Genomic DNA, 11,997 nt, shown 5'->3' with positions numbered 1-11,997 from the left:
TTTGAGATGAAAACAAGTTCCAGACTAAAAGGTTATCTCCTTATCAGTAATTCAACCCAACTTTTGAATAATAACAGTACAAATATTCTTATAATTAACATAGAGAATATATTCCTAGACATATAATTCACGTTAAGGGCGTGGTCAAGTCTGAGCGACAGTCAGTACCACAATTGTCTATGGTTGGCCCACGAGGCCTATCACAAGTCTATTAAACACACTTGCATCAGCTAAAAATCAAGATCACTGAATGATCATGATTCCACATTTTGACTAAACATGGTTTTTGCAGCTACTAAAGCATGTGATTAAAGTTGTAAAAGAGTTCATTTCTGACATGAAAAGTGTTTACTGTCAAAAAAGAGTGTCCCAGCCCTGGACGAATTATTGGGTCCTTCGAAGTTTGAGCAGAACCCTCCAAAAATTGAGTAAAAGTTAGTAACATGAACAAGCCGTATCCAAAAAAGCGCGTCATTACAATCCATAAGGTGCCACCTAAATTACCATGAAGTGTAAATCTAGTAAGGCACTAACTTTTAAAATACCAAAAAAAGAAGGGACTAGAATGCAATGACCTCAAAGTTGAATGGTTTATGATTTACTGGTAGTACGTTGCAGGTCATGCAATTTTCGTTCATTTCTCTTCTTGATTCCAATTCTGAACATAGTGCTTGCTACACATTTTGTCTCTTTACACAATGAAGGATGTATTATTTTTCCATTCTCAGTGCTCTTCTTTGTCAAGTAATCTGCAGCTTGCGCCTGAACTGAAATGAAGATGGAATTTACATTGATCAAATGACAGAAAGAGGCCCTTAAATGCGATGTTTTAGGAACTTGAAATTTATTTAATTCCCAACCAAAAAAAGAATTGATTTTAATTGCCATTAGATCAGAAGCAAGATAGATTAGTACAGAAAAGTAAACTCTCATTAGACCCAGAGCACTTCATTCTGGGTCCTAACACTAGCACACTTTCTAAAGATATCAGTCCGAATAAGGTAATTAATATCATAACTTCACAAGCCTTGCATTACAAAATGGTCGATCATGTGCCATTACTTCTATAACCATAAATGACAGACAGAAATAAATGAAACCCCATAGAAATATTCAAATGAAAAAAGCTAGCATCTTCTTTTCAATAGAGAAAACTAGAAAAGTAACAAATGACAATAAGAACATTAACAAATGCACTATCCAAGCACTTGCATTCTGGGCGATCAAAACTATACGTCAAACAATCAAAGATGTATCCCAAAAATAATTTACAAGGACCTCAGATAACAGTATGCCAAAGCAGTTAATTGTGATAAGCTTTTCAAATTTATCATATGTGTCTGTGTCATCCACATGATGCACAATTAAACCAGTATTCCGTTTCATACTTCTGTTGTTGAAAATTGTGATAATTCAATAGTGCCACCACCTAAAGGCAACGTGAAATGTCATTTTGAAGATCCCTGCCTTATTCAGAACATGCATTCCATATGTCAAGCTCAAAACATGCTAATTCCGTATATAACTATTTCTCCTTCCATGTATACATCACTTACTGGCACAACCATAACTTAAGGCTTTGTCTTTCCCCTACATGAATTTTTTTAGGATACCTAAATGTTGTTCGTCATTGTCATCATCATCATCAACTGAATTACAGGCACATAACAAATACAATATCCTAAATTAATACAACATAAAACTGAGAGAATAAAGGAGGTTTGATTCCAAGGGAAGGAATGAGAGTGAGAAAAACCATATTCCTGTGGAAGGGGAGTTTTTACAGATTATGAAACGAAAATGTAATATAATTATATGGTTCCAAGCATTTGATAGATAGTTATGAAATTGCACCATCAGTAGTAAGCAGAATTCTGAGGTTTTCCTATGGTATTGAGGATCATCAGCCAACTACAACCTTATCAATGCAATGGATCACAAATTCAACATGATGGTACAAGGAGTTTGATTTATTTTTATCTGCTTCTGTGAATGAATCCCATCTATTGGCTGTTGGCATCAAAGCTAACATTAATTTTTGGTTTGTACCAAAATCAGGTTATCTTGCAGATGGCATACCATCTAGGAATCTAAATTAACCCTAAAGTAACTAAGTGAGTTGCTGGCTTCGAACTGACCATGTTGGGAAGGTGATACAAAAAAATTTATCAAACAGCTTGGCAGCAGCTACATCTAACCAACCCAAAAGGACTCTGAGAGCTGGTCAGTCCTATCATATGTTCAAATCAATTGGAAAAAAAATTTCAAAGTTTTCTTTTCCCTTCTAGGAAAGCTTGCAAAGAATTTGCACAAATAAAGAAGACCTACCAGAGCGTGAAGCGGCTGACGTCATAGCAAAAAATTTTAGTCTCTTTATTTTTTCATAAACTTGCACATTTTCAAAGAATTCATCTATTTTGGGGTTTGCAATATCAGTCTTCTTAAGACATAATAATGCATTTTCACATGCCTGCAAAAGAAAAGGTCAACAGTTAAGACTGAGATTAGTGTAAGGAAGCTACCCATGATTTCAAACTAGATCACCTAATACATACACAAAATAAAAATCCCAAGATTTGAGTTTCCAACCCATCTTGATATTGCATAAAGTAAGGTAGAAAATACAGCAAGTATAACCAATCAGACAACAGAGTTATATTCACATATTACATTGATGATATGAGATTATTTTCTAAACATGGACTTTAGGGCCAGATTAAAGGAAAGAGTCACATCTGGAATGGAAAGATAACAGAATCCCTTTGAAATAGAGCTCTAAGCACATGGAAACAAAAAGAAATAACAAGATATTATCACCAAAACAGAACAAAAAAAATGTTAATTCATCTTAACAAAGACCACATGAGACCACTACAAAAGTTATTAAGTTCCCTTCAAGATTAGGATGGATAGATTTTTTTACCTATTTTACACGTGTATACAAAATCAAATTGCTAAAAAATTCATAAATTCTGAAAACTCATAGGCTCAAGGGCAATCTCAATAAGTTGGCCCATTATAGATATTTGTAGTCATCAAAATTCTCAATATTTAAAATTTAGCTAACAGCATTCGGGGAATCCTAAGACTGGACAGATATAACGTTCACTGATTCCCCATTCTAGACCACGGATATGCACCTCCAAATGCTATGTAACATACTACAATTTAAGAACCACTGATACTCCAAAACCTCCGGTGTGTCCGTCAAAGACACTTTAGATTGTACATGCTGTATTGGGAGGGAAATTTTTTTTTTTTTTAAAGAATTCCTTTGGTTTTAGATATGTTTTTACAGATTTGAATACTTGTTATTTGTTCCGAAAAGTCTAAATAAACATAAAAAGCCACATGGCATTTCAGGTGACATCTAGTCAACACAAATATATTATCGTTTGCTACATGAAACTTTTACATGCACTACTTAATAGTAATGACTATTTTGAGTCTTTTGACATAAGAAAAAAAAGACAAAGGACTTAAATAATATGTTAGGGACCATTTTAAAACAAAGGACAGAGGTAAATAGTAATTATACCATAAGAAAATATACCTCAAGAGATATATATATATATATATATTAATTAATTAACTACTTGTCATATTCCCATCATGTCACTTGTGTTTGTGTCCATGCTTCTTAGACTACAATTGATGATGTATTTGTTACAAAAAAGGCTCATCGTGGCATCGCAGTTTCTCAAAATAAGATTACCACTTTAGCGACTCGTAAATTCAAGTAGCACCAGAATAGAATCAAAGTAAAACAATATAGAGATTACCTTTCCAGCAATAGAGTAGAAACCATTATCCAATGAGTGTTCGGCAAAATTTAGCCATTCCAAATAAGAAACTTCTAGCCATTGGCAACTTGTAGACTTGAGTTCCCGCATATGCAAGGCCTCGTATCTCAAAGCCAAGCAACTCTGAAAGCATTCAGTGTGAAATTAAAATAAATAAACAATCATCGATCATCGATACAGATCTAGCATTACAAATTACGAAGGCCTTGTAACACAATTTAGCCGAGTAATTTCATAACAACATATATTTTAGAAAAATTAGATTTTAAAACAATAATAATAATAATAATAAAACTAAATCAGAATGTTTTAAAGTAACATAATTAAGCGCTTTCAAAAGTTAATTAATCAAACACAACCTGAATTAATCATCACAAATTCGAATTCCAGGCATATTCAAATGATTTCAGATTGAAATCGAAACAATGCTTTCAACATCTCCTAATTCAGGCCAGCCATCTCGATCGGTAAAACCAAAATTAGCTAAAATGTAATCAGTGATTATATTGACTATTCCAGTATGCATTCTCACGCAAATTATTAATGATTCAAATTGAGAGCATATTTTAATTAATGTGTGAGGGGAATAAGAGTAAGTGCCTCAACATCGGCTATTAGAGCGAAAGCGCGGACGAAGAATTCAAGAGTGATAAGCTTTTGGTGGACAGATTTGTAGGAGATTTCGCGAATGGCGGAGAGAGATTCGGATCTGAGGAACACTCTCAAGGTGGATTGGACTTCCTTGAGCGATTTCACAGATTTGGAAACCAAAAGAGATTCGAGGATACGAAGAGCTGCGTCGTCGAGTCTGCGAAAAGAGGAATTGAAAGAGCAAGGAATAAGAATTAGATTGAAATTTTGCGAATGAATTAGGTAGGGTTAAAGGGAACAAGGAAGAGTGATTCACCTTCTGCTTTTGATTAGGGAGCGGAAGAGGCAGATTTGCTGAGCCAATGGGTCTGAGTCTGACATTTTGGAGGGAATTTATTTATTGGCGGGTTGAGGATTGGGCTTTAAAAACTTACTGGCCTTATTATATATGCTTCGCTATCAAGACGATTTCTTAGTGATAAGCAATGGAAGTTTATTATTAATGTTAAGTCGGCTTAAGAAGATACGGACGAAATTGATCGCCTCGGTAACTGTCAATTTGGGTGAGAAAGGACTTGAACACTCGATACTGAAGGTGACATTTTTTTTTTTTTTTCTATGAGTGTTCGGCAAAATTTAGCCATTCCAAATAAGAAACTTCTAGCCATTGGCAACTTGTAGACTTGAGTTCCCGCATATGCAAGGCCTCGTATCTCAAAGCCAAGCAACTCTGAAAGCATTCAGTGTGAAATTAAAATAAATAAACAATCACCGATCATCGATACAGATCTAGCATTACAAATTACGAAGGCCTTGTAACACAATTTAGCCGAGTAATTTCATAACAACATATATTTTAGAAAAATTAGATTTTAAAACAATAATAATAATAATAAAACTAAATCAGAATGTTTTAAAGTAACATAATTAAGCGCTTTCAAAAGTTAATTAATCAAACACAACCTGAATTAATCATCACAAATTCGAATTCCAGGCATATTCAAATGATTTCAGATTGAAATCGAAACAATGCTTTCAACATCTCCTAATTCAGGCCAGCCATCTCGATCGGTAAAACCAAAATTAGCTAAAATGTAATCAGTGATTATATTGACTATTCCAGAATGCATTCTCACGCAAATTATTAATGATTCAAATTGAGAGAATATTTTAATTAATGTGTGAGGGGAATAAGAGTAAGTGCCTCAACATCGGCTATTAGAGCGAAAGCGCGGACGAAGAATTCAAGAGTGATAAGCTTTTGGTGGACAGATTTGTAGGAGATTTCGCGAATGGCGGAGAGAGATTCGGATCTGAGGAACACTCTCAAGGTGGATTGGACTTCCTTGAGCGATTTCACAGATTTGGAAACCAAAAGAGATTCGAGGATACGAAGAGCTGCGTCGTCGAGTCTGCGAAAAGAGGAATTGAAAGAGCAAGGAATAAGAATTAGATTGAAATTTTGCGAATGAATTAGGTAGGGTTAAAGGGAACAAGGAAGAGTGATTCACCTTCTGCTTTTGATTAGGGAGCGGAAGAGGCAGATTTGCTGAGCCAATGGGTCTGAGTCTGACATTTTGGAGGGAATTTATTTATTGGCGGGTTGAGGATTGGGCTTTAAAAACTTACTGGCCTTATTATAGATGCTTCGCTATCAAGACGATTTCTAAGTGATAAGCAATGGAAGTTTATTATTAATGTTAAGTCGGCTTAAGAAGATACGGACGAAATTGATCGCCTCGGTAACTGTCAATTTGGGTGAGAAAGGATTTGAAATCTTGAACACTCGATACTGAAGGTGACATTTTTTTTTTTTTTTCAGTGAGGCCATTCATTGTTACTAAATACCTTTTTGTTTCTATAACTGCCAGGACAGGAACAGACTCAGGATTTCAAGCTAGACGGTTGGAGTTAAGCGAAATTTTTTTTTTTTTTTCAAATAAGCATCCATCAGTATAATATTAAAAAACTATCAACCAAAACAAATATACAAAAATCATTATTTCTTAATATATTAACATACAATCAACTACCAACAAAAATAAAAGACACGAAATACTATTGCTTCTTAATACAATTATCTATGAAAATAAAACTTGATACTCTTTTAAATCTTCAAAAATATCTATGATTGAATCCAAACTAAATATCAAAACTATATCCTTTTCAATATATAAATTTAATATTTTTCGCTTCTTTTCAATTTATAAATTTATCTAAATTAACATTATGAGTTAACAATAGGCGCAAGTGAATCACTGTTATTTTCTAAAATTTATGTGACAATTTACTATATTATATGATTTGTTTTTTTCTTTTGGCTTTAGTCTTTGTATCTCTACTTTTATTTATCTCTTTGTCTTTGTCCTGTCTCCTTATTTCTAACCCTCACCCAATTCCACTAACGACCCTATAACCCTATAAATTTATTATGCACTACCAGCAAAAAATTTTCCTAACTTTACTATTTTTTTTCTATAACTTCACTTGTCCTTATATAGCCCAACTACTAGTCAACAAACAATCAAATACACACACACACACACTCTCTCTCTCTATCACTCTTATCTATATAATATAAGAGAGAGAGTCACAAACACAGATTGACAAAGAGCCAAAAAGCCAAAAAGCCAAAAAAAAAAAAAAAAACACCACAGGCATAGATTCAATTCACAATCACCGACATCAATTCATCACTATCAGTAAAAACACAAATACCACAAGTCTACAAGCACAGATTGTTAGATTTTGAGATTCACAAACAATCAAAAATTATATTAGGTTTTCAAGGATAGATTAAATACTTGTGAATTGTGAAGGCTGGAGCAACGAAGCTGGAGCAACCAACGTTGGTGAGTGGTCGTTTGGGTCTGCGACAGCTGACAGGGACTGGGACGGGTTTGCGAGATGGGTCTCGCGTGATGGCGGCGTGGGTAGTGAGATGGGTCTCTCTCGCCTCTCACTCTCTCAGTTTCTCTCTGTACTACTCCCTACTCTCTGAGTCTGTCTGTCTCGCCTTTCACTCTTTGTCTCACCTCTGGCTTTCTCTTCTTTTTTCTCAATTCGTTTTTCCGTTTGTTTTGGACTACTGGGTTAGTGCTTTTTTCTTTTTTTTCTTTTTTTTTTTTACATTTACATGGGCTGGCCGACTCAGTGAGATGGTTTAAGATTTTTGGAGGAGGGCTAGGCTAAAAAGAAAAGGGGGGCCCAAGTCTTCTTCTTTTCTTTTTTTTTTTTTTTTTTTGGGGGGCGCCGGGCCCCCTTTGGGCTCAATGTGGGTCCGTCCCTGTGCCAGGTAGTTTAACCACAAGAATATTTATTTAGGCAATGGCCTAAGCCCCAGCTTGAAAAAGGCCACCTAATAATAAAAAAATTAAGGTCTCTCATTTAGGAGAAAAAATTCTTTTATTGGCCAATAAAATGTCTTGTTAATTTGTCTCACAATATAAAAATATTAATTAAGACCCAAAAATTTAATCGTAAAAAAGTGTTTAACGAGTATCACCACTGTGGCAGAAAGGGGCTCTTCATCTAGTGTGAAGGAATGGTGGTAGCCCAGGGGTGGGGGAGTAGAGGATAAGGCCCCATACGAACATGGAGGAAGGGCGAAGGTGAACAAGTGGCTGACAACCTCAAGAAGGCCTTAACGTTACCTGAGGACGTGCATTTCTAGGAGGAAATTGCAAATGAGGACATTGTCCTTAACCTTAAGTGGCACTCCATAGCGGTGAGGGTTTTCCTCGACCAATTTTCAATAACTTAATATATATTTATGCCTTATAGCCCTGGCATTATTTTTTATTTTTTATTTTTAAATCAAAAGTCGCATAAGGAGTGCATCTGCTCCAAGATTGACTAAAGAAAGCCAACGAAGAGGCCGACAATGAGAAGGCCCTATGGCAAGTCATGGAATCCACCCTCCAGGAGAGGAACCGAGAGGTAGCACAAGTCAAGAAGAAGCTGGCCACCGCTGAGATGGCACGAGCCTCAGCCGATTAGAAGGTGGCTGGCCTAGGCTTTAAGCATGATCACGGCCCGAGACGAAGAGCTTGGGGCCATGAAGAAGGGTCTAGAGCAGGCTAAGCATGACAACTACGACCTCGGCTTTGATGACATCGAGTGCTCTACAACCAAGGTCATAAGGGAGGCAAGGCTAGCAGGATATTTAGAGGGTGGGTGGCTGCCCTTGACACTATAAATCTCCATCTGGCCTCCCCTTTCAGGAACCTGTCCCAGGTTCCCCTGCCCGAGGATCCACCAGTTGAAGAAGTTCCTCAAGGAGGGCAGGCTAAGGCAAAAGAAGATAGCCCCAATTTTTGTGAACTCCTAGAGGAGATTGAAGTTCACACCACTAACACCGATGTCATCGACGTGGACAATCTAAGCCCTCTAAGGACCGTTCAACCCATCGTGGCTCTTGTTAGGTCGGAAGTTGCCGAGGCTTCTCCCGATCCTACTCCCCCAATCACCGAGCAGAGCCCCAATACTTGACTAAGGCTTCTTGCAAATTTTATTTTTTATTTTTGTTGTTATTACTGTTTATTTTGTACTCCTTGGAATTTTCAATAAAACAATTGCCCTTTTGATTTATTTATGTATCTTTCAAATTTGCATGGTTGAATTTTTGTTTGGTGCCTAAAATCATTTACTTACTTTTTACCTAATGACATGACACTTAATTGCTGATAAAAGAAAAAAGAAGGGTGTTAGCACGACACTCAGCCCTCAACTGTTTGCATAACACTTAGCCCTTGAATGTTTACACCTTCCCCTGCCCCCTTTTTTACTTAGGTTTTTATCTAATTAGTGACTGAAGTTAGGCTGAGGTCAAGCTTCTGTCCTGAGTTGGGTTTCCACCTAGTTGGTGACTGGGGTCATACCGAGGCTAGACTTCTGTCCTCGACAATTTTTTAGGTTTTCATCTAATCGGTGTCCTGGGTAGGCCCAAGGCTAGACTTTTGTCCTTGAAAATTTGTTAGGTTTCCATCTAATCGGTGTCCGAGGTCAGGCATAGACTAGACTTCTTTCCTTAACAATTTTTTTAGGTTTCCTCCTATTTGGTGACCAGGGTTAAGTCGAGACTAGGCTTCTGTCCTTAGTTAGGCTTCCACCTAGTTAGTGATCGGGGTCAAGCCGATGCTAGGTTTCTCTCCTTGACAATTTTTTAGGTTTCCATGTAGTCGATGACCTGAGTCAGGTCGAGGCTAGGTTTCTGTCATTGACAAAATTTTTAGTTTTCCACCTAATCGATGACCAAGGTAAGGCCGAAGCTAAGCTTTTGTCCTTAATTAGGTTTTCACCTAGTCGGTGTCCGTGGTCAGGCCGAGGCTAGGCTTCTATCCTTGATAATTCTTAGGTTTAGAATTTATTCAATATCCTTAGACTTGCCTATAGTATGCTTCATTATGATTAAATACAAATAACTAGACAACTACAACAACTTTACATAAACAAATATGCATAATACAACTGCACTGATGCTAGTAGAAATACTTCTTGAGGTTGCTTACGTTCCACGATGGAGGAAGGGGTCTCTCTTCCAAATCTTCCAAGTAATAAGCCCCAGTGCCAGCCATCATGGTAACGTGGTACGGGCCCTCCCAATTTGGGTCTAATTTTCCCAAACTAAGGTCCTTCATGCTTCTCATCACTCTTCATAAGACAAGGTATCTAGCAACGGACTCTCTTGGCCTCATGTTTCTATTATACCCTCTAGATAGCTTTTGCTAATAGTCGGCCAATTAGATAGATGCTATCTCTCTGTTTTCCTCCATGAAGTCCAATTGCTCAATCATAAATTGGTCATTCTTGTCAGGGGAGAAACTCATAAACCTCATGCTTGGCAAGTTGATTTCCACTAGTATCACTGCCATAGTCTTGTAGGTCATGGAAAAAGGGGTCTCACTAGTGGATCTCCTGGGAGTAGTTCGATAGGCCCATAGCATGTTGGGCAGTTCCTCAGCCCATTTCCTCTTAGCATTTTCTAACCTCTTCTTCAACCCGTTAACAATAGTCTTGTTGGTGGCCTCGGCTTGCCCATTACTTTGAGGGTACACCAACATAGAATATCTATTCTTGATCCCGAGGTCACCATAATATTTTCTGAAGGCCTTGTTATCAAATTACAACCCATTATCTGAGATCAATGTCTCTGGTACCTAAACCAAGTCACAATATTCTTCCAAAAAAATTTCTTTACATCGATATCTGGTGTGCTGTCGCAGGCAACCAAAAATAAAACCTATACTCCTAAAAATATATGTAGTAGTGCGAGTAAGGATCGTTCCCACGGAGAGTATCTAACCTAATTTTATGCTACGTGAACAAGGATTGGGGGGGAGGGGATGAGTATAATGAAACAATTTTAAGAAAAACAACTAAGGAACAATTTAAATTAAAGTATCGAAATCAATCAAGAGAACAAACCTTGGTCCAAGTCAATATCCACCATCGGAATTTTACAACTGATCATCGATGCAACTATATATCAATTCACACTTTGAATATTCACCGTTGGAACTATTTTCCTATCTCTCCTTAGTCGCAGTTAATTAGAAAACAAGCGATCCAATTAACCCTAACTACTAAACAACCCAAGACAAGTGCTAAATGTTTAATTTAGTAGCAGCCTTAAGAATTAGAGAGATCGATGAAACTAAACAACACAAATACAAGCGGTTGCATTTAATTTAGTCGAGCGTTCTTCCTAAGATCTAATAATTTCTGACACAACAAATCATTAAATCTTGGTTGCTTTACAAATTAGAGAGATCAAACAATTACGGATTTGATATCTAACCTAGCAGTAGATTGCAACGAATAATAAACTAGTAGGCCTCCTAGTAATTAAACGAAACAATCATGAAAATATGCACAGAAGAACATCCAATATTCAAAGCATAAATTGAACAATAAAAACAATTAGATCTCACAGTTTTATTGATTCCGAGGCTTCAATTTCCTTCGACCAAGTATAAAAGTTTTACCCACGTAGAGCCATGACAAAAACTCAAAGGAGAAAATTAGAGAAGAGGGGAGAGAGAGGCGTGTGTGTGTCCAATCTGATTTCTCCTCCCCCTTTTACACGTTAATTCCCCCTTTCCCAAGCCTACAAAATCTCCTAAAAATATTCTCCATAATAACATCCAAATCTGACTAATTAAGGAAAAATATTAAAAATAAAACAAAGTCCTAATATAACTAGGAAAGTGGTGTTTTTCAATTGGAAATTTCGTGCATCAGATCTGGAAGCTTCCAAAAATAAACCACATCAGATCTGCATATTAGAATTTCAAGCAAAGGAACATTCCAGAACGTCAACAGTGCAGGTGTAGCAAATTCAAGCCCGATTTTGACCTTGATGCAGCCCGTATCTCTCAAAACTTAAAACACAAAAGTTGTAGAGCTTTGTCTTGGCGTTCCATAACATCTTGAATCATCTCAATTGGAGCTCGGATGAGAGAATTATTCCCAGATTACGTAGCAATGTCAAAGCTGTTCAGAATCACCTAATTAACTACGTTTTGCACTTAATGCCTCCATTTGCATCCTAAATCAAAATACAAGAATAATGAGTACATTTAGGCACCAAATAAGTATAAAA

General features: G+C 36.7%; 1 protein-coding gene across 2 annotated transcripts; it reads right to left on the bottom strand.

The window, feature by feature from the left end:
• Nucleotides 1-305: 305 nt before the first annotated feature.
• LOC111994409 (protein DOUBLE-STRAND BREAK FORMATION) lies at nucleotides 306-4,999 on the bottom strand. Of its 2 annotated transcripts, XM_024026286.2 has the most exons (6): nucleotides 4,711-4,999; nucleotides 4,404-4,611; nucleotides 3,783-3,926; nucleotides 2,329-2,470; nucleotides 576-767; nucleotides 306-495 (listed from the first exon to the last, which is right to left on the bottom strand). In XM_024026286.2, the coding sequence occupies exons 1-5, from the start codon at nucleotides 4,773-4,775 to the stop codon at nucleotides 592-594; spliced, it is 735 nt and encodes a 244-aa protein (XP_023882054.1). In that variant the 5' UTR covers nucleotides 4,776-4,999; the 3' UTR covers nucleotides 306-495; nucleotides 576-591. The 2 variants fall into 2 exon arrangements, with proteins under 2 accessions (XP_023882054.1, XP_023882053.1); XM_024026285.2 differs by having other exon boundaries at nucleotides 306-767.
• Nucleotides 5,000-11,997: the final 6,998 nt, after the last annotated feature.

Source organism: Quercus suber, unplaced genomic scaffold (genome assembly GCF_002906115.3).
Source record: "Quercus suber isolate HL8 unplaced genomic scaffold, Cork oak 2.0 scaffold_135, whole genome shotgun sequence".
In the NCBI taxonomy this organism is placed as follows: Eukaryota; Viridiplantae; Streptophyta; class Magnoliopsida; order Fagales; family Fagaceae; genus Quercus; species Quercus suber.
The sequence above is the reverse complement of the archived record's forward strand: the minus strand, read 5'-3'. Positions and strand labels throughout refer to the sequence as shown.

What these genes read in the sequence shown, in the direction of transcription:
- LOC111994409 (XM_024026285.2), bottom strand. Translation starts at nt 4,775, where the DNA reads ATGTCAGACTCAGACCCATTGGCTCAGCAAATCTGCCTCTTCCGCTCC. An exon ending in TCCCTAATCAAAAGCAGAAG is followed by an intron (nt 4,612 to 4,710) that starts GTGAATCACTCT and finishes CTCTTTTCGCAG; the next exon opens with ACTCGACGACGCAGCTCTTC. An exon ending in GTCAGCCGCTTCACGCTCTG is followed by an intron (nt 768 to 2,328) that starts GTAGGTCTTCTT and finishes TCTTCATTTCAG; the next exon opens with TTCAGGCGCAAGCTGCAGAT.